Raw genomic sequence first — 20,353 nt, 5'->3', positions numbered from 1 at the left:
CTCTGAGTTAAAGAGTGTAGGATGAGGAAGCAAGTTCTCTTTGGCACCTGCTACCTCCTTATCAACTCCAGCAACTCAGGTGAGTGAGAGAGTAGAACAACCCTATATCCAGTCTCCTCTTATCAACTCACCCTACCCTATCCCCATGCCCAAGGGTCTATGTCTAGTCCTTTCAGAGCCTAGACTGGGTTGCCACACATCCAATCTAAGTTGCCCCCAAAATTCACTCTCTCTCTCAACACATATTCATTGTGTTGTGCACCAACTATGTGCAAACTATTGTAGTAGTCATTAGGTATACAGTGATAAAAAAAAAAAAAAAACAAACATATACCTCTACACTCATGGAACATGCAAACAGGAAACAGCATCTGTTTACACAGACACACACATATATATGTATATATATCACATATATGCAAATTGTGATAACTGCTTTGAAAGAAAAAAAAAACACTCTATGCAAGGATGATATTCAAAATACTTAACAGGGTACACAGCATAAGCACTTACCCATCAAAATCTCAATGTAATCTAAATGAAGACTATCTGTAAATAATTCTACCTGTCCTGGTAAGAAATCATAGAACTGCTATTCCTGTAAAGGGAGTGTACCCATAGACCCTGTAGACCTTAACTTTGATTAGGGAAGTGAAGCTAGTGATATTTGAGCTGAGGAAAAAAGATATGGAGTCAGCCAGGCCAAGGGAAGAGAGGCAGAGAGAACATATCAGGAGAGGAGACAGCAGGTGTGAAGACCGTAAGGCCCTGCTCCCTCAGGCTAGCCCAGCAAGAGCCACAAGGTTAGGTAATAGGTAAGTCACTAAAGTCTAGTGAGCAGGGTGGTGTGAAACTAGTTCAGGAAATAAGTAGGGCAATGGCATGATCTGAATTACTGTTAATACCACTACCAGTACCAGCTAACACTAAGTGAGTGATTATTAAGTACATTAAGTGTACTTTTCTTTTTTGAGCCTCACAATAACCTTTTGAGATGTTATCCCCTTTCTACTGATTTAGAAACCTTGGCACAAGCAGGTTAAATAACTTTCCCAAGGAAACTCTGATCATAAAGATCGAGGTTGAGCATCTAACCTAGCCTGTGCCCTTCATCAGCAGGATATAAATTTTGAAGAGATCACTCTATGGGAGGAAAATGGATTAGAGCAGGTAAATGGAAATGGAGAGACCAGTCAGAAGGCTTCCATAGACGTCTGTAATGCTAGGCTTTATTTGGTAACAGATAACTGAAATGCAGTTCATATCAAATTTTAGCAAAAGGGGGAATTTATTGGATTACATAACCAAACTGGGGAAAGGGGTAGGGTGTGGCTGACTATAAGAGAAACTAAAACCAGTAATAGGGAATGCCTCCATGTCTCTTATCTCTGTTTTATCTTCTCAGACCCATATCCTTTGACAGGACAGGAAATGGCCACCCATGGTACCTACCCTCACATCTCACAGCTTGCCTAAGAGAGAAGGTCTTTAGTGTTTAAAGTCCCAGGATAGAGCTCTGATGGATAGTGGTCTTTAGTGTTTAAAGTCCCAGGATAGAGCTCCCTTGTGGTAGGGAGGTACATGTGGGGCAGGGTATAATGAGAGCAGCCCCACCAGAAACAAATAATTAGTATGGGGAAAGAACAGATTTATCAGAGGAAGGGTGTTTGTTCCCCCTAAAAGGAAAATGCTAGACAGACAAAACAAAAGATGTCCATTACATGAAGGAAGAGAAGATAGCTACTTGAGCTGAAATGCTGGCATCAGAAATGGCAAAGTGTGCAGCTTCAAAATGTATTTTGGAGACTCAGTGAGAGAGAAAGATACTATTTACTCCTGAATTCATTCATTTCTTTATCACATATTAAGTGTACATCTATTATGTGCCAGAAACTTCTAGGCACTTAGTATATGGTTATTAACAAAACAGACTTGGTCTCTGATCTCATGAAATTAACACTTTATTGGAGAAGATTGACAATTCACAAGTAAAAATTTATATAAAATTACAACTTGTGTTAAGTGCTAAAAGAGAAACAAAGGTTCAAGGATGAAAATTAAAGGGAGAGATCCAATTCTGTGGTGACATTTAAACTGAGGCCTGGAGCCAGTTGTAGGAAAAATAGAAGAGGGCTTCAGCAGTGTGGTTGAATCCCTAACATTTTTTACATCCCTCCTTTCTCAAGGAAAAGCAGTGAAGCTTTAGGAAATTTCCCCCTCCTCCCTATATTCCAAGAGCAGTCCAGAATGGCTACTTCAAAGTAAACTCATCCCTTTTAGTATTGATTGGCTTAGGAACCCAGACCAAGCCACTGTTTGCATAGTATTCACCCAGTGACTGTTATTTGTTCAGGAGTTAGCATGTGACCTAATTTGGGCTGATCAGCCCAAAGGGAAGGGCTTTTTTTTGTTCTGTTGTGAGGGGAAGGACAGTGTTCTGTCTAACTGACTTGAACTGAAGAAGCACAGATCCCCTACTGCTCCTGATATGTAAGACCTTGAAGGGCCAGCCTTAGGTTGGAACAAAGTGAATGGTAGAAGGAATCTTGGTTCTTGATGATGTCCTTGGTTGGCTTGATATATCAACTGTAACATCTGTTTTACCTCTGAGCTTCTTGCTATGGGGAACCACCATATTTTTTCGTATAAGCTGTGTTAAGTCAGATTTCTGTTACTTCAACCACATACATGTTAATCAATACACAAACAACAGAAACAGCATATGCTTAGGCCCTGAGGTGGGGAAAAGCTTGGATAATTAGCTGAAGATAAGAAGTCACATAATGAAATGATCCAATCAGATTCTTAAAGTGCAACCAGCCCTGACCATGCATACCAAGTTTCCAGTCAGCTTTCTAGTGCCTTTCTTGTAGAGATGAGTGGATATACAAGGATCATCAAGGATTGGAGAAAACATTCAATATAAAAAGAGGACAAGACAAAACAGAAAATAAGGTCTCAGAAGATACAGAAACAATTGTATGTACAAAAGACAATGGGAAGGGAACTTGAATTAGTATCCTTTTTTAAAAAAAATTTTTTTTAATGTTTATTTATTTTTGAGACAGAGACAGAGCATGAACGGGGGAGGGTCAGAGAGAGAGGGAGACACAGAATCCGAAGCAGACTCCAGGCTCTGAGCTGTCAGCACAGAGCCTGACATGGGGCTCGAACCCACAGACCACGAGATCATGACCTGAGCAGAGGTCAGAAGCTCAACCAACTGAGCTACCCAGGTGCCCCTGAATTAGTATCCTTAAAGATGAAGAGGATATTGAACAAAAACGGGGGCTATAAAAAACATTCAGAGAAAAATAAAGAGCTTTTAGATATTAAAAATATGATAGCTGAGATTAAAAAAATAGAAGAGTTGGGGGCGCCTGTGTGGCTCAGTTGGTTGAGCATCCAACTTTGGCTCAGGTCATGCTCTCACGGTTTGTGGGTTCAAGCCCTGCATTGGGCTCTGTGCTGACAGCTCAGAGCCTGGAGCCTGTTTCAAATTCTTTGTCTCCCTCTCTCTCTGCCCCTCCCCCACTCGTGCTCTGTCTCCCTCTGTCTCAAAACTAAATAAACATTTAAAAATTTTTAAAAAAATAGAAGAGTTGGAAGGTAAAAGTTGAAAAAATGTTATAGAAATTTGGACAAAGGCGCCTGGGTCGTTCAGTTAAGCATCCAACTTCGGTTCAAGTCACGATCTCACGGTTTGTGGGTTCGAGCCCCCCATCGGGCTCCATGCTGACAGCGTGGAGCCTGCTTCAGATTCTGTGTCTCCCTCTCTCTCCCTCTTCCGCTCCCCCCACTCATGCTCTGTCTCTCTCCCTCAAAAATAAATAAACATTAAAAAAAATTGTTTTAGCAAAAGTAAAAGGCAACCAACAGAATGGGAGAAGATATTTGCAAATGACATATCAGATAAAGGGTTAGTATCCAAAATCTATAAAGAACTTATCAAACTCAACACCCAAAACACAAATAATCCAGTGAAGAAATGGGCAAAACACAGGAATAGACACTTCTCCAAAGAAGACATCCAGATGGCCAACCGACACATGAAAAAATGCTCAACATCACTCATCATCAGAGAAATACAAATCAAAACCACAATGAGATACAACCTTACACCTGTCAGAATGGCTAACATTAACAACTCAGACAACAACAGATTTGGCGAGGATGTGAAGAAATAGGATCTCTGTTGCATTGTTGGTGGGAATGCAAACTGGTGCAGCTACTCTGGAAAACAGTATGGAGGTTCCTCAAAAAACTAAAAATAGAACTACCCTATGACCCAGCAATTGCACTACTAGGCATTTATCCACGGGATTCAGGTGTGCTGTTTCAAAGGGACACATGCACCCCCATGTTTATAGTATCACTATCAACAATAGCCAAAGAATGGAAAGAGCCCAAATGTCCATCGATGGATGAATGGATAAAGAAAATGTGGTATATATATATACAATGGAGTATTACTCGGCAACTAAAAAGAATGAAATCTTGCCTTTTGGAACTACGTGGATGGAACTGGAGGATGTTATGCTAAGTGAAATTAGAGAAAGACAAAAGTCATATGACTTCACTCATATGAGGACTTTGAGAGACAAAACAGATGAACATAAGGGAAGGGAAACAAAAGTAATATAAAAACAGGGAGGGGGACAAAACAGAAGAGACTCATAAGTGGAGAACAAACTGAGGGTTACTGTAGGGGTTGTGGGAGGGAGGATGGGCTAAATGGGTAAGGGGCACTAAGGAATCTACTCCTGAAATCATTGTTGCACTATATGTTAACTAATTTGGATGTAAATTCTAAAAAAAAAAAAAAAAAAAATTAAATAAAAAAAAGTTTTTTTAAGTTACCTTCATTTTTAAAAATTCTCTTTTCTTTTTGCTGCTCTGTTTGGGTGAGTTCTATTGCTTTGCATTTTAGCTCGTTGACCCAACCTTCAGCTTTATCCAGTCTGCTCTGAACCCCTCTAGTGTATTTTTTAGTTCAATCATAGTACTCTTCAGCCCTTTAATTTCTATTTGGAACTTTTTTTTAATCTTTTTTTTTTTCTGGTTTTATTGAGATGTAATTGACATATCCAAATCTTTCCTTCTTTTTATTTATTTTATTTTATTTTTTATAAATTTTTCAACATTTATTTATTATTGAGAGACAGAGCATGAGCATGCGAGGGATAGAGAGAGGGGGAGACACAGAATCTGAAGCAGGTTCCAGGCTCTGAGCTGTCAGCACAGAGCCCAAGGAGGGACTCAAACTCACAAACCGCGAGATCATGAGCTGAGCCAAAGTCGGACGCTTTACCGACTGAGCCACCCAGGCGCCCCTCTTCTTCTTTTTAAAGTAAGCTCTGTGCCCAATATGGGGCTCAAACTCATGACTTTGAGATCAAGAGTTGCATGCTCTACTGATTGAGCCAGCCAGACACCCATATTTGGAACTTTCTTATATTTTCTGTCTCTTCGTTGAGAACCTCTGTGTGGATAAACTGTTTTTATCCATTCTTCCCCCAAGTTCAGTGAGCATCTTTATGGCCACTACTTAACACTCTTTCTCAGGTCGATTGCTTATCTCGGTTTCATTAATGTCTTTTTCTAATGTTTTGTTTTGTTCTTTCATTTGGAACATATTCCTGTCTCATTTTGACTGTTTGTTTCTCTGTATTAGGCATATCACTTATCTCTCCCAGTCTTGAAGGAATAGCCTTGTGTAGGAGATGTCATGTGGAACCCAGAAGCATAATCCCCTCTGACCACCAGAATGATGTGTATCTGCAGCATGCGGGTAGATGGGGCTGGTGCCCTCCTGTGATGCACAGCTGTCTGTGGCATGGGGTGGGCAGGATTGACATCTGGCTTGACCATGATGCACAGCTGCACTGGGTGTGCACGAGTGATCTCGTGTGATTTTTTTAAACTAAAAAGATGTTTTAACTGTGTAAAAATATACATAACTGAATTTAACATCTTCACTATCTGTAAGTGTACAGTTTCGTAGTGTTAAGTACATATGCACCCAAACTCCAGCACTCTTTTCTTTTTTCTTTTTAATTTTTTTAATGTTTATTTATTTTTGAGAGAGAGAGACAGAGCATGAGCAGGGGAAGGGCAGAGAGAGAGGGAGACACAGAATCCAGGCTCTGAGCTGTCAGCACAGAGCCCAACGCGGAGCTCGAACGCACAAACTGCAAGATCATGACCTGAGCCAAAGTCAGACACTTAACTGACTGAGCCACCCGGGTGCCCCAGAACTCTTTTCATCTTGCAAAACTGAAACTCTGTACTTATTGAACAACTCCCCATTTTTCCCTCCTTCCAGTCACTTGTAACCACCCTTTTCTGTTTCTATCAATTTGACTACTCTAGATACCTCATAAGTGGAATCATACGTATGCCTCTTTTTTGTGAGTGACTTATTTCACTTAGAATAATGTCCTCAAGGTTTATCTATGTTGTAGCAGGTGTCAGGATTTCTTTCCTTTTTTTCTTTTTAAATGTTTACTTATTTTTAACAGAGAAAGAGAGTGGTGAGAGCCGGGGAGGGGCAGAGAGAGAGGGAGACAGAGAGAGCTGACAGCACAGAGCCCAAACTCACAAACTGTGAGATCATGACCTGAGCTGAAATCAGACGTTTAACTGACTGAGCCACCCAGGTGCCCCAAGAATTTCTTTCCTTTTTAAGGCTGAATAAGATTCTATTTTATGTATATACCACATTTTCCTTGTCTGTTCATCTGTCAGTGGACACTTTGGTTGCTTCCACCTTTTGGCTATTGTGAATTAATGCTGCTACGAAAATGAGTGTACAATATCATGGGTGTATTTTCTAAAATGTACTTAAAAATATTATTCTGAGAAGCCATTTTTAGACTTTACTAGACTTCCATCGCACATAAAAATCCCAGTGAGTGGTCTGGCTCAGCTCAGCTGTGTCTAGAGCCTGTGTTTTTTCCACACTCATAAAGTCATGCCACATCAGCAGCCCATACTCTTGTACATCAGGAGTTTCTGCATTAAGGTATATGGAAGAGGGGGAAGAAGACATTTTCCAAATATGCATGTAGCTCTGTTTCTATAGTCATTGTTTTAGTTTTCATCCTTCCTTACCCCCCATTCTTCTAATTACCACACGCTTTGGACTTGGGGATCCTGTCCAATGGACACAGGTATATTTCTCTCCTTCTTACCGGTTTTCTGGGCCTACAGCCCTCTGACTCGGACTGTCACTCTGCACTGAGAGGACTCACTTTACTGAGAATCATATGTTCTCCCAGGGTACAGACATTGCTGTATGGAGGGTATACTTTAATAGATGACCCCAGCACAAGACCTTGAAACCCTTGTTTGAGTCTAACAAGAGGAGGGCCATACATATTTTCCAGCAGGGTAGCAAGGAGTAATCTAGACTATATATTAGCTCTTTGCCTTTGAACTTCTGCCCAAAGTGCTGAGGGAGAACTGGAAAGGGAACACTTGAAGGGAATAGATAAATTGATTGCTACAGTAGAGATGGTTGACAGGACTGTGCAGTAGTTGAGAGTTTCAGTAAGCAAGGAGTAGGCTAGAAGAAGTGGGAAGCAGAGAAGAAAATTGGAATTGGAAGGGGTTGTAGACTATCAGAGAAACTTGCTTATCCTCCCAGTGTCTCTCAAAGTAGAGAAGAAATAGAATTTACATATGAATAAAGCAAATGCAACTCAGCTGAACCAAGAGAGAAACAGAGGTATCTGGAGGAGGTGCTGTTCTGAGAACCTGGCTTTATAAAATGTTCATAGAGGTAGGTCGGACAGAGAGGATGTGTTCTGTGGAGGCAAGAAGCCATTAAGGAGCACCAGTGTTTGGGAATGAGACATTATCACCCAAACCAGGAGAAGCTCAAGGTGAAAGTGAAAAGTACCTCAGCTCCCCTCCTTAGGCATTTCCTCTCCATATTTAATGGCTTTTCCAGAATGGAGACCTCAACTGGTTCTGGGTCTCCCAGAAGTTAGAACCCACTTCCAATGCCAAGCTACCTTCCCTATGGGGATTACTTTAGCAAAGCTCTTTATGGATTCTTCTCCTTTCCTATGTATCCTAGTCTATGGATATGCTTCGGGAGGTTCTTCTTTTTTTCTTTCCTGTCAACACTTCTCTCAATCCAGACTTATTGCTCACTGGGAGGGGACACAGGTGGGGGAGATGCGTCTCTGACAGTTAGTGACATGTAAATGAAGAGTTCCAAAGAGATCAGTACCTAGACTCCTTCTCCTCTCTCCTCCTAGGCTATTTCATTTGAAACCATGGTTGGGCTTTTTTTAACATAGTATTTATTTGTTTTTATGGAAGTTATACATGAACATGCAAGTTCTATACAAGACATAATGAAGAATAGAACTGTAATCCCACTCATTTTCCGGCAGCTTAAAGGAGATTACAACTCATTTAGCTGTTTCTTCTGTCATTTGTTGCTTTTTCTAAATATCATGCCATTTCTGGATTTTTAACTTTCCAATATTAGCCACTGGCTTCTATTTAATTTTTATTTATTTATTTATTTATTTATTTATTTATTTCTTTATTGAGAGTGTGGGGCACAAGTGAATGAGGAACAGAGAGAGAGAGGGAGAGAGGGAAAAAGAAGTGGGGATCACCCAAAGCAGGATTTGTGCTCACCCGATGAGAGACTCTAGCTCACCTGATGTAGGGCTTGAGCTCACCAGATATGGGACTCAAACTCAAAAACTGTGAGATCACCACCTGAGCCAAAGTCAGATATTTAACTGACTGAGCCACCCAGGCGTCCCCTGATGTCTGTTTTAAAAATGAAGACTTAACTCTCTCATCCTTTGCATAAATATGCATGTAAACTTTCTCTCTCTATCCTCCTAATGTAGTGTTATTTTAGTTAGGTCAAAATTGAATGTTTACATTTTATGAGTAAATTTTATTTACAGGCTGTTACAGTATACAGTATACTGTATATTTACAGTATACTGTTAACATTTCCTTTCTTGTGTGCTTCCTCTCAAAATTAATCTGTTTATATTTTTACTTGTTTGTGTACTTATTATCAATTCTCATACTGTCTTCTAGAAGTAGAAATCTCTCAATATATTTAAAAACAATCAGATAATTTATCAGTTTCCATTTTTTTTCTTATATATATGCCTCCAGAGCCTTTCATTGCTCTCTAAGCTGTTGCAAAGAAATCTTCCTGGAATCTCCCTTCACCAACAGTCTGAAGATTCCCTTCACTTATCTCTGTTGGATATTCTTTTCCTGGATCCTATGACTTTTTTTCTTGGTTTACTCCTCATTTTGGTAGAGTATGTCTTCAATATCTTGCTGAAAAGGGTGCATGGTATATAAGTATTTTTAGACTCTGTCTTTATTCTAGTCTTATACTTAGTTGATAGCTTGGCTGGGTGAAAAAATCTATGTTGTTATTTTTCTTCAAATATTTGGTAACACTGCTCCATTGTCTTCTGGCTTCCAGTGTTTCTGCTGACAAGTCTGAAGTCAATCTTATTCTTCATCCTTTCTATGTGATCTATGTTGTGTCTTAGAAGTCTTTAGGATTTTCTTTTTAACTCTAGTGTTCCAATATGTGGTGGTTTAGATCTGTTCTTATTCTTTGTGCTGGGCATTCAGTGAGTCCCCTTCATTTTTGTTTTACTTCTCATTCTGAAACGTATAATTCAGATGTTGGACCTCCCAAATAGATTCTCTAATTTTATTTTTTTCCTCTCCTATTCTACCACTAGTCCTTTTGCCCAATTATTATTATTTTTTTAATGTTTATTCCTTTTTCAGAGAGAGAGCATGAGCAGGGGAGGGGCAGAGAGAGAGAGCAGGATACAGAATCTGAAGCAGACTCCAGGCCCTGAGCTGTCAGCAGGACGTGCAACTGAGCCATCCAGGTGCCCCCAAAATGAAGGTAAGTTAAGGAAGTTTTCAGACAACATCAAACAGAATGACATTTGCATAATAGGGGTCCCAGAAGAAGAAGAGAAAGAGAAAAAGCCTATAAACTTATTGAAAAGATAATCACTGAAAATTTACCTAATCTGGTGAAGGAAACAGACATACAAGTCCAGGAAACCCAGAGAGTCCCAACAAAGATAAACCCAGAGATATCTACACCAAGATATATTATAATTAAAATGGCAAAAGTTAAACAGAGAATCGTAAAAACAGCAAGAGGAAAACAACTTATTACATACAAAGGAAACTCCATAAAGCTATCAGCAGATTTTTCAGCAGAAACTTCACAAGCCAGAAGAGAATGGCTTGGCATATTCAAAATACTACAAGGATAAAACTTCCAACCAACAATTCTCTACCTATCAAGGTTATCATTGAGAATTGAAGGAAAGATTAAGAGTTTTCCAGTAAGCAAAAGCTAAAGGGATACATCACCACTAAACTGGTCTTACAAGAAATGTTAAAGAGACTTCTTGAACTGAAAAGAAATGGCACTAATCAATAATAAGACAATATGCAAAAGTAAAAATCCCTGGAAAAGGTAGATATATAGTAAAAGTAGTGGATCAATCACTTATAAAGCAAGTATGATGTTAAAAAGACAAAAACAATAAATTTAAAACTATATTACTTAGTTAAGAGATGCATAAAATAAAAAGATGTAAAATGTGACATCAAAAATATAAAATGTGGGGTGAGGGGACAAAGAAAATGTAGTTTGGAAATGTGTTCAAAATTAAAGTAGATGAATCGATAAAAAAAACAAAATCCAAGTGTATGCTGTCTACAAGAGACTCACTTCAGAAGTAAGGATATAGACTGAAAATGAAGGTATGGAGAAAGATGTCCCATGTAAATGGAAGTGGGGAAAAAAAAATAAAGCCAGGGTAGCAATACTCATAGCAGACAAAATAGACCTTAAAACAAAGACTGCAATTATAGACAAAGAAAGATATTACATAATGATAAAGGTGTCAATCCAACAAGAAGACATAAACTTATAAATGTATATGTACCCAACATAGAAGAACCAAGATATATAAAGCAAATATTAATGGACCTAAAGGGAAAAATTGACAGGAATATAATAACATAAGGGACTTTACCACCCCACTTACATCAATGGATAGATTATCCAAGCAGAAAATTAATAAGAAAACATTGGCCCTAAGCAACACACTAGACCAGTTGGATTTAATAGATAGACACACAACATTCCATCCAAAAGCACAGAATACACATTCTTAAGTGAACATGGAACAATCTACAGGATAGATCACGTTAGGCCACAAAATTCAAGAAGACTGAAATCCTATCAAGCATCTTCTCTGACTACAATAGTATGAAATTAGAAATCAATTGCCAGGAGGAAACTGGAAAAACCATTAAAATGTGGAGATTAAACAACATGCTAATGAACAACCAATGGGTTATTAACAAAATCAAAGAAGAAATTAAAAAATACCTAGAGACAAATGAAAACAGAAATACAACACGTCAAAATTTGGGGGGTGCAGCAAAACTATACTAAGAGGGAAGATCATAGCAATACAGGTCTACTTCAAGAAATAAGAAAAATATCAAATAAACAATTTAACTTTACACCTAAAGGAGACAGAAAAAGAATAAAGGAAGCCCAATGTCAGTAGAAGGAAGGAAATATTGAAGATCCGGGTGGAAGTAAAGACTAAAAAAAGATGAAGAAAGAAAAGATCAATGAAACTAAGAGCTCTGAAAAGATAAATATAGTTGACAAATCTTTAGCTAGGCTAATGGAGAAAAAAGAGCTCTAATAAAATAAAATTAAAGAGGGTTGCCTGAGTGGCTCAATATGTTAGGCATCTGACTCTTGATTTCAGCTTGAGTTGTGATCTCACGATTCATGGGTTCAAGCCCCACATCAGGCTCTGCACTGACAGTGTGGAGACTGCTTGGGATTCTCTCTCTCCCTCTGTCTCTACCCCTCTTTTCCATGCTCACACTCTCTCTCAGTGCAGCGGGGCTCTGCATTGACAGTGCGGGACCTGTTTGGAATTCTCTCTCTTTCCCTCTCTCTGCCCCCCCCCTCACATGTGGGCTCTCTCTCTCTCTCAAAATAAATAAACTTAAAAACTTTAAAACAAATAAATAAAAATTTAAAAATCAGAAATTAAAAAGAGGTTACAACTGACAAAACAAATACAGAGGATCACATGAACAACTATATGCCAGCAAATGGAACAACAGAAAAAATGGATAAATTCCTAGAATATACATTCTTCCTAAACTGATCCATGTAGAAATAGAAAACCTGAATAGACTGATTACTAATAAAGAGATTGAATCAGTAATCAAAAACCTCCCAACAAATAAAGTCCAGGACCAGATGGTTTCATTGGCGAATTCTACCAAACAAGAAAAATTTAATACCTATCCTCCTCAGCCTCCTCCAAAGAAATCAAAGAGGAGGGAACATTTCCAAACTAATTTTATGAGGGAAGCATTACCTTGATACCAAAATCAGACAAGCACCCCACACACACACACACACACATTAGAGGCCAATATCATTGGTGAGCACAGATATAAAAATTCTCAACAAAATATTAGCAAACTGAATTCAAAAGGATCATATACCATGATCAAGTAGAATTTATTCCAGGGATGCAAAGATAGTTCAACATCCATAAATCAATCAACATGATACATCACATTAACAAAGTGAAGGATAAAAATCATATGATCATCTCAATAGGTGCAGAAAAGTCATTTGAAAAATCCAGCATCCATTTATAATAACCCTCCACAAAGACAGTTTAGAGGGAATGTATGTAAACATAATAAAGGTCATACATGACAAGTCAACAGTTAATATGTTGGAAAGCTGAAAGCTTTTCCTCTAAGAACAGGAACAAGGCAAGGATGTACACTCTTGCCACTTTTATTCAACATAGTATTGGAAGTCCTAGACACAGTAATTAGGCAAGAACAAGAAATAAAAGGCATCCAAATGTGAAAGGAAGTAGTAAAACTATCATTACTTATAGATGACATGAGTCATATATAAAATACCCAAAAGATTCCACCAATAAAGTGTTAGGATAAATGATTTAAGTAACAGGATACAAAATCAACAAGCAAAAATCCATAGTGTTTCTATATACTAATAGTGAATTATCAGAAAGAAATTAAGAAAACAGTCCCATTTACAGTTGCATCAAAAATAATAAAATAGGGGTCCCTGGGTGGCTTAACTGGCTCAGTTAAGTGTCTGACTTCAGGTCAGGTTTGTGGGTTCCAGCCCCGCATCAGGCTCTGTGCTGACAGCTCAGATCCTGGAGCCTGCTTTGGATTCTGTGTGTGTGTCTCTCTCTGCCCCTGCCCCACTCGCGCTCTGCCTCTCTCTCAAATAAAACATTTTTTTTAATCTTAAAAAAAAGAATAAAATATAGGCACAAAATTTAACCAAGAAGATGAAAGACCTGTGCATTGAAAACTATAAGACATTCATGAAAAAAATTGAAAAAGACAAATAAATGGAAAGATACTCTATGCTCGGCTCATGGATTGGAAGAATTATATTGTTAAAATGTCCATACTACCCAAAGCAATCTACAGATTCAATGCAGTCCCTATCAGAATTCCCATAGCATTTTTCACAGAACAGTTTTAGAAATAATTCTAAAATGTGTATAGAACAACAAAAGATCCCAAACAGCCAACACAATGTTGAGAAAGAGAACAAAGTGGAGGTATCAGCTCTCTGATTTCAAACTACAAAGCTATGGTTATCAAAAACACAGACACACAGAGCAATGGAACAAAATTGAGAGCCCACAGTTAAACCCACATATGGATGATTAATGCATGACAAAGGAGCCAAGAACATACAATGGAGAAAGGATTGTCTTTTCAATATATGGTATTGGAAAAACTGGATCACTATCTTACACCATACACAAAAACTAACTCAAAATGGATTAAAGACTTGAACGTTATACCTGAAACCATGAAATTCCTGGAAGAAAACATAGGCAGTAAGCTCCCCAACTTTGGTCTTACTGATAATTTTGTGGACCAGACTTCAAAGGCAAGGGGAACCAAAGCAAAAATAAACAAAGAGGATTACTTTACAATGCTTCTGCACATTGAAAGAAAACATCATCAAAATGAAAAGGCAACCAATTGAGTGGGAGAAGATTTTTGAAAATCTTAGACCAGGGATTAATATCCAAAATATATAAAGAACGCAAACAACTCAAAAAACACAACAACAATAAGAACCAAACAACTTAAAATAGGTTTATTATAAAATAGAGGATATGAATAGACACTTAGTATATCTACAGATATGTGCAACCATCACCTCTGTCGGTTTTAGAACATTCATCACAGAGGTCAATTCTTTTTTTTTTTTTTTAAGATTTAAAAAAAATTTTTAAGTTTATTTATTTTTGAAAGAGAGAGGGAGAGAGCACAAACTGGGAAGGGGCAGAGAGGAGAGACAGAATCCCAAGCAGGCTCCACATCATCAGCACATAGCCCAATGTGGGGCTTGAACTCACACAGCATGAGATCAGACCTAGGCTGGGAAGCTCATCAGAAGCTCAATGGCCTGCACCACCCAGGTGCCTCTCACAGTGGTCAGTTCTTAATCTTCATTTTACTTGGCCTATCAATAGCTTTTGACATAGTTGACCAATCCCTGTCTTCTTGACACATTTTTCACTTGGCTTTCAGGACATCACACTCTCTTGGTGTTTCTCCTTCCTCACTGGTCATCCATCTCCTTTCATTTGGTTTTGCTTTTCTTCCCCCATGACTTCCTTCTAGAGATTGCAGTGCTCCAGGGTGTAATCTTTTAAACTCTTTATTATCCTCCTGGGTGATCTCATCTAGTTTCATGGCTTTAAATACCATCTATATATTTAGTACTATCAAGTTTACATCTCTATCCCAGACATCTTTCACCATCTCTAAGTTTGTGTATGTAACTGTCTGCTCCACATCCCCGTGTGGATTGTAATAGATAACTCAACATGTTCAAAACTAACCCTGTTACACCTGCAGTCTTCCCTACCTCAGCTGATGACAATTTCATCCTTCTAGTTGTTCTGGCCAAAAATCTTAGAGTCATCCTTGATGCCATTTCTCTCTCACATACCACATTCAATCCGTTAGCAAATTCTGTCGGCTGTATACATTCAGAACCCTATCCCTTCTCCCACCTCCTCTCCTACCCCCTGGTGTGAGCTGTCACCATTTCTAGCTTGAATTACTGCAGCAGCCTCCTAACAGGTCATATTGCTTTTAATCCTTGTCCCTCTACAGTCTACTCTTAATACAGCAACTACAGTGATCCTTTGAAAATAGAGGTGACTTCTTGTTACTCCTCTGCTCAAAACCTTGCAGTGACTCCCCAGAGTAAAATCCAAAGTTCTTATAGTAGTCCACAAGGCCCTCCAGGACCTGATCTGCCCTTGCTCCTTACCTTCTTGATTTCACTTCTTTACTCTCACCCTTACTTTAATGCAGTTACATAGGCCTCAACTTTTCCTCAAACACTCCAGGCACACTTCTCACTCACTTACAGAGTTTGCGCTGGCCAGTCCCTCTGACTAGAAAGCATTTCCTCCAACGGTATGGTTTGGGGATTTGGTTTGGCCAATCCCCTCACCTCCTTTAGGGCAATGTTCCAATTTCATCTTCTCCCTAAGGCCATCTCTTATCACCTTACTTAATATACAGTCAACCCTCTCCACCCCTCTTGACTTCCTCCTCCTCTACTTCCAAACCCACTTACCTTGCTCTATTTTTTCTTTTATCTATAGCACCTTTTAACATACAGTGTTATTTCTTATGTTTATTTCTTAGCTTTGTCTATAGTGCCTTCTTCCCCTCTGGAATAAGTTCTCCAAAGCAAGAAATCCATTCATTGATGTATCCAAGGATATAGTACAATGTCTGGTACAATAATTATGTGTTGAATGAGTGAATGAAAAATGTGGGTTATAGTACCTACTCTAAAATTATTTTAGGGATTAAATTAAATGCAAAGATCTTGACACACAATGGACATCCAGCATGTTAGATTGCTACCTCCCTTCTCCCTTCCCCAAATATCTTTCCCACTTGCCTCCTCTTATAGCACTGTTCCTTCTCTCTTCTCTGAAAAATTTGACAATTCTGGGCTCTCCTTTGAGTTTAAATCCAGGAAAATCCAACAAAAGTCCACAGATGTCATCTGAGAAGAAAAGGAACACTGGGACACCAGCTTTACCCACTGCCACACTGTTTATCAAATTAAGAAACTGTCACACAGAGAAGCAGAAAGACCCAAAGAGATGGAAAGATAAATGTTTTTGTTATTGGAGTTGGAGATTTATTACACCATTTTTTAAAATTACCTTTATTGAGGACTAATTTACATGCATTAAAATATACATATTTTAAGTGTACTGTTTGATGAGTTTTGACAAATGTATAGGTAATCTGATTTGGGATGGAGGGCATTAAGGTCACCTGGGATTATGTAGGTCCAGGGGTTTAACGGAGGGATCCTGGCCAGGAAAGAGAACACCAAGACTCTTGGAAAACATACTCAAACAGAGACAAGTGGAGACACCAGGGCCAACCTGAAATTGTTCCTGGGGTCTCTATGCACCAGGATCTGAACCTCCAGAATGTCTCACAACTTCGTGGCACCTCTTGGCCCTCCTGAGGGAGTGGGCTAGCTGCCTTTCACACCAGTCTCACGTGTATATGCCAGGAGCGGTGACCTGTGACTGAGCCCTCCTCTGCCCTGCAACTCTCCTGCCAATACCCACACCCCTAATCCTCGCCTACCGGTGGGGATGGGAGGGGGCCGTTCCAGACCACGCAGCCAATTTTCACCGCTGCCAGACACCCACCGGGTCTGATTTTCTCTCCAGCCTCAGTTAGAAATCGTCTTCGAGTCCTCGGCAGCACTGCAGGCCGGAAAAAGCAAAAGTGCCGCGCCAGGTGTTGGCATCAGAAATACTCCTTTGGGGGGCGCCTGGGGGGCGCAGTCGGTTAAGCGTCCGACTTCAGCCAGGTCACGATCTCGCGGTCCGTGAGTTCGAGCCCCGCATCAGGCTCTGGGCTGATGGCTCGGAGCCTGGAGCCTGTTTCCGATTCTGTGTCTCCCTCTCTCTCTGCCCCTCCCCCGTTCATGCTCTGTCTCTCTCTGTCCAAAAAATAAAAAAAAAATGTTGAAAAAAAAAAAAAAAAAAAGGAAATACTCCTTTGGGTCCGCCATTCTCTGGTCCCTGGGAGCTCTTGGCCTCTGAGGTGCGATATACTGAGCCAGCCCAGCAACCAGGTCCGCTCCCGCCTCCTCAGATTCTGAAATATTCTAGGGGTTGCAGGTTCAGCTTCATTTAGAGACAGCAACTCCGACTTCAGGTTGGCTAGGGAAACTGAGGCACGACTGGGGATTTTAGGTGAGGGGTCTAAAGTTGGCCGCAGACTTTACTCCTGTAACTTGACAACCCCTATCGAAAGCCCAGTGTGGTGCGTGCAGATCTAAGAAACCAGTGGGTCGGTTTGCGCAGACATCTGGGGGATAGCGAAGCACCGCCCAAGCGGCTGGGAAACCTCAGGGGTGGTGCTGGCTGGAGGTGGGGCCAGGGGTGGGTCCTGGCGGAGGGCGGGGCCGACCTGGGCTACCAGGAGTGCCAGCCTAGCCCTGTACAGCAGAGGTGGTGGTAGTCGCCTTTGCCCTTGGTTCTTGTTCTGCTTGCGCTCGACCTCGCAGCCATGGAGGCACCCCAGGAGCTTCTGAGTGGGAAGCTCCAACTCTGCTTCACCCCCGCTGCCGGGACCAGCCTCCTGATGCTCAGGCTGAACGACGCGGCGTTGCGGGCGCTGCAAGAGTGTCGGCGGCAACAGGTGCGGCGGGCCCCAGGGCCCCATCTTTCCTAGCCTCTCTCTCTACCTCTCGGGATCTCGGGCCTCAGCCGGCGACCCTGGCGAAGGGACCTGGGGTTTGGGGAGTGGCATCCGTAGGTTCCGATCTCCCCACCTCTCCAAGTGAAGCCCGAGAGGCAGGTGTCTATCCCCCCACCCCCCACCTCCACCCCAGGCACCTGACGCCGGAACCTGGGAATGCCACTTCACCTGCGCTCAGCTCGCATCTGCTCTCCCCGCAGGTTCGGCCAGTGATCGCTTTCCAAGGCAACCGAGGGGTAAGTAAGGGCCTAGGTTGTGTGAAAGAGGTGGGGTGCGGGGAGAACAGAAGTAGGCTTTGGGCAGGTGCGGCCAAGGCGGGAAGGCTGACAGCAGTCACCGTCTGAGGAAGTTCCGAGAACTGAACTCCGAGTGGGGCGGAGGGGGCTGCTGGGGTTGTGGTCCCAGGAGGCTGCGGTTGAGGAGACTGTGTCGTCTCATTCTCCTGGGGAACTCAAGCCCAGCTGCACCTGGTGTACTAACGAGCCCCATGGGACCCATCTTCAATCTTAGGGCTGGCTGAGGGAAGAATGGCAATGGAAGGAGGGGGAGGGGCTGACTTCATGGAGCTTATGGTTCTCCTTTTGCCTCTAGTATCTAAGGTTCCCAGGACCTGGCTGGTCCTGCCTCTTCTCCTTCATAGTGTCCCAGTGTGCCCAAGAGGGCCCTGGTGGCTTGGACCTTGTGTACCAACGCTTAGGCAGGTAAGGGGGAACCAGTAGCAGGTAAAAAGAGTTTGTGGAAAGTTGGGGAGGCTGATTCCAGAGGTACTTAAAAGTTCACCCTCCTGGGATTTTTTTCCACCACCCCTTTCCAGATCTGGGCCTAACCACCTACACTGCCTGGGCCCACTCAGGGAACGCCTCACTATTTGGGCAGCCATGGATTCCATCCCTGCCCCATCTTCAGTTCAGAGACACAACCTAACTGACAGTGCCAGAGATCCTGAGAGTTGGCAGAACATAGACTATTCTGAGGAAGACACAGTTTCACAGCCACAAATGGCACTAAAAGAGGTGAGGCCACAAACTGCATGTAGCTGGAATAAGGTGGGGCACAGCCTGAAGCCCAGAGAGCCAAGTGCCCCTGCCACTTTCCCTGCCAGGTGCCAGATCCACTGGCAAGCAGCCAAAGACAGTCACTCCCAGGATCCTCAGAGGAACACATGGCACAGTGGGAAGTGAGGTACCTGGGGCAGGGTGGGACTAACCTGGGAATCTCTCTGGAATTGCCTTTCTTTCTAATCTCCACTCTAAATGCTTTAATAAGAGATCTAGCCCTACCTTGGCCTTCATCTCTCTCATTCCCTCTTCAAATATCCTAGAAACCAGACCCATCTTCCAAACAGAGAACCTGATCAGGCACTGCCTTCCTCAGCTAGCCAGAAACATTTGGACAAGGTGAGTTGTCCAGGGATTTTAGCAGCGGATTTTCCAAGAGATCTTTGTTCGATCAGGCTAAAGTTTAAAATTAGGAGCCTTTATTCTGATGCTCCCAGAGTTCATTCTATGAAATTAATTTTCAAAAGAAGTGCAGAATACACCTCTGGCTTACTGTTTATGTGTCATTTTCCCCAATAGAAACGTCCAGCACCTGCAACCACTAGAAAACTAAAAGAAAAGAGGCTCAGAACCCTGCCTTTAGCTCCAAGTGCCCTACAAGCACTGCCCAGTGAGGACCTGCAAGAGGGAGATTGGGAGCAAGAAGATAAAGATGAAGACATGGGCTCCAGGCTGGAACACAGTCCCTCAGTTCAAGCAGGTGAGTTAAATGAGAGAAGGGAAAAACTGCTCTAGTTGGAAAAACACCTAATCACTTTTCTGTCCTTTTGATTCCTTCCTAGATTCTGAATCCCCAAGCCCTGAAGAAGTACCAGATTATCTCCTGTGAGTCCCCTGCTACTTCCAATTTTATCAAGCCTTGTACATAGGAGATATTAAGATAAACTTCCTGTGACCTAGAAGCTTTTAGGGGCAATGAAATTAAAGGTGACAATTCTGCTCCTGGCAGGCAATACACAACCATCCACAGTGCAGAGCAGCAACATGTTTATGAGCAGGACTTTGAGATGGATTATACTGAATACCGCATCCTCCATGCTCGTGTTGGGGCTGCAAGCCAAAGGTTCAGAGAGCTGGGAGCGGAGATCAAGAGAGTTCAGCAAGGAACTCCAGAACATAAGGTAAGGACTGGACCCAAGCTGACTTTCTAGCCTTACTGGCCATAAACTCCCTGCTAATTTGCTCAGAAGACTGGTAACCAAAGTGGCAAGCCAAGTCTGTTTTGAGAAAAAGTAATCTCTATCATTTGATAGAATGAGATGGGAAGTTACTGCTCTCCCTTCAAAAACTGGAGTTCTTGGGGCATCTGGGCGGCTCAGTCACTTAAGTGTCCAACTTCAGCTCAGGTCACGATCTCATAGTTTTTGGGTTTGAGT

At 41.5% G+C, this 20,353-nt stretch overlaps 1 protein-coding gene across 3 annotated transcripts in view; it reads left to right on the top strand.

Moving 5' to 3' along the window:
* ELL3 (elongation factor for RNA polymerase II 3) overlaps nucleotides 1–20,353 on the top strand; it is a 39,997-nt gene that overhangs the window by 2,774 nt on the left and 16,870 nt on the right. The window contains exons 2-10 of one of the 3 annotated variants that reach the window (XM_049613523.1): nucleotides 9,799–9,922; nucleotides 18,120–18,155; nucleotides 18,511–18,620; nucleotides 18,734–18,932; nucleotides 19,022–19,101; nucleotides 19,241–19,316; nucleotides 19,497–19,677; nucleotides 19,760–19,802; nucleotides 19,927–20,098. In XM_049613523.1, coding sequence (XP_049469480.1) covers nucleotides 9,917–9,922; nucleotides 18,120–18,155; nucleotides 18,511–18,620; nucleotides 18,734–18,932; nucleotides 19,022–19,101; nucleotides 19,241–19,316; nucleotides 19,497–19,677; nucleotides 19,760–19,802; nucleotides 19,927–20,098 — 903 coding nt within the window. In that variant the 5' untranslated portion in view covers nucleotides 9,799–9,916. Of the gene's footprint in view, nucleotides 1–9,798; nucleotides 9,923–17,628; nucleotides 17,860–18,119; nucleotides 18,156–18,510; nucleotides 18,621–18,733; nucleotides 18,933–19,021; nucleotides 19,102–19,240; nucleotides 19,317–19,496; nucleotides 19,678–19,759; nucleotides 19,803–19,926; nucleotides 20,099–20,353 lie in introns of those variants that run through there. The other 2 variants (XM_049613521.1, XM_049613522.1) reach the window with 2 other exon arrangements.

This window comes from Panthera uncia (genome assembly GCF_023721935.1).
Source record: "Panthera uncia isolate 11264 chromosome B3 unlocalized genomic scaffold, Puncia_PCG_1.0 HiC_scaffold_1, whole genome shotgun sequence".
NCBI classification, from domain to species: domain Eukaryota; kingdom Metazoa; phylum Chordata; class Mammalia; order Carnivora; family Felidae; genus Panthera; species Panthera uncia.
The sequence above is the reverse complement of the archived record's forward strand: the minus strand, read 5'-3'. Positions and strand labels throughout refer to the sequence as shown.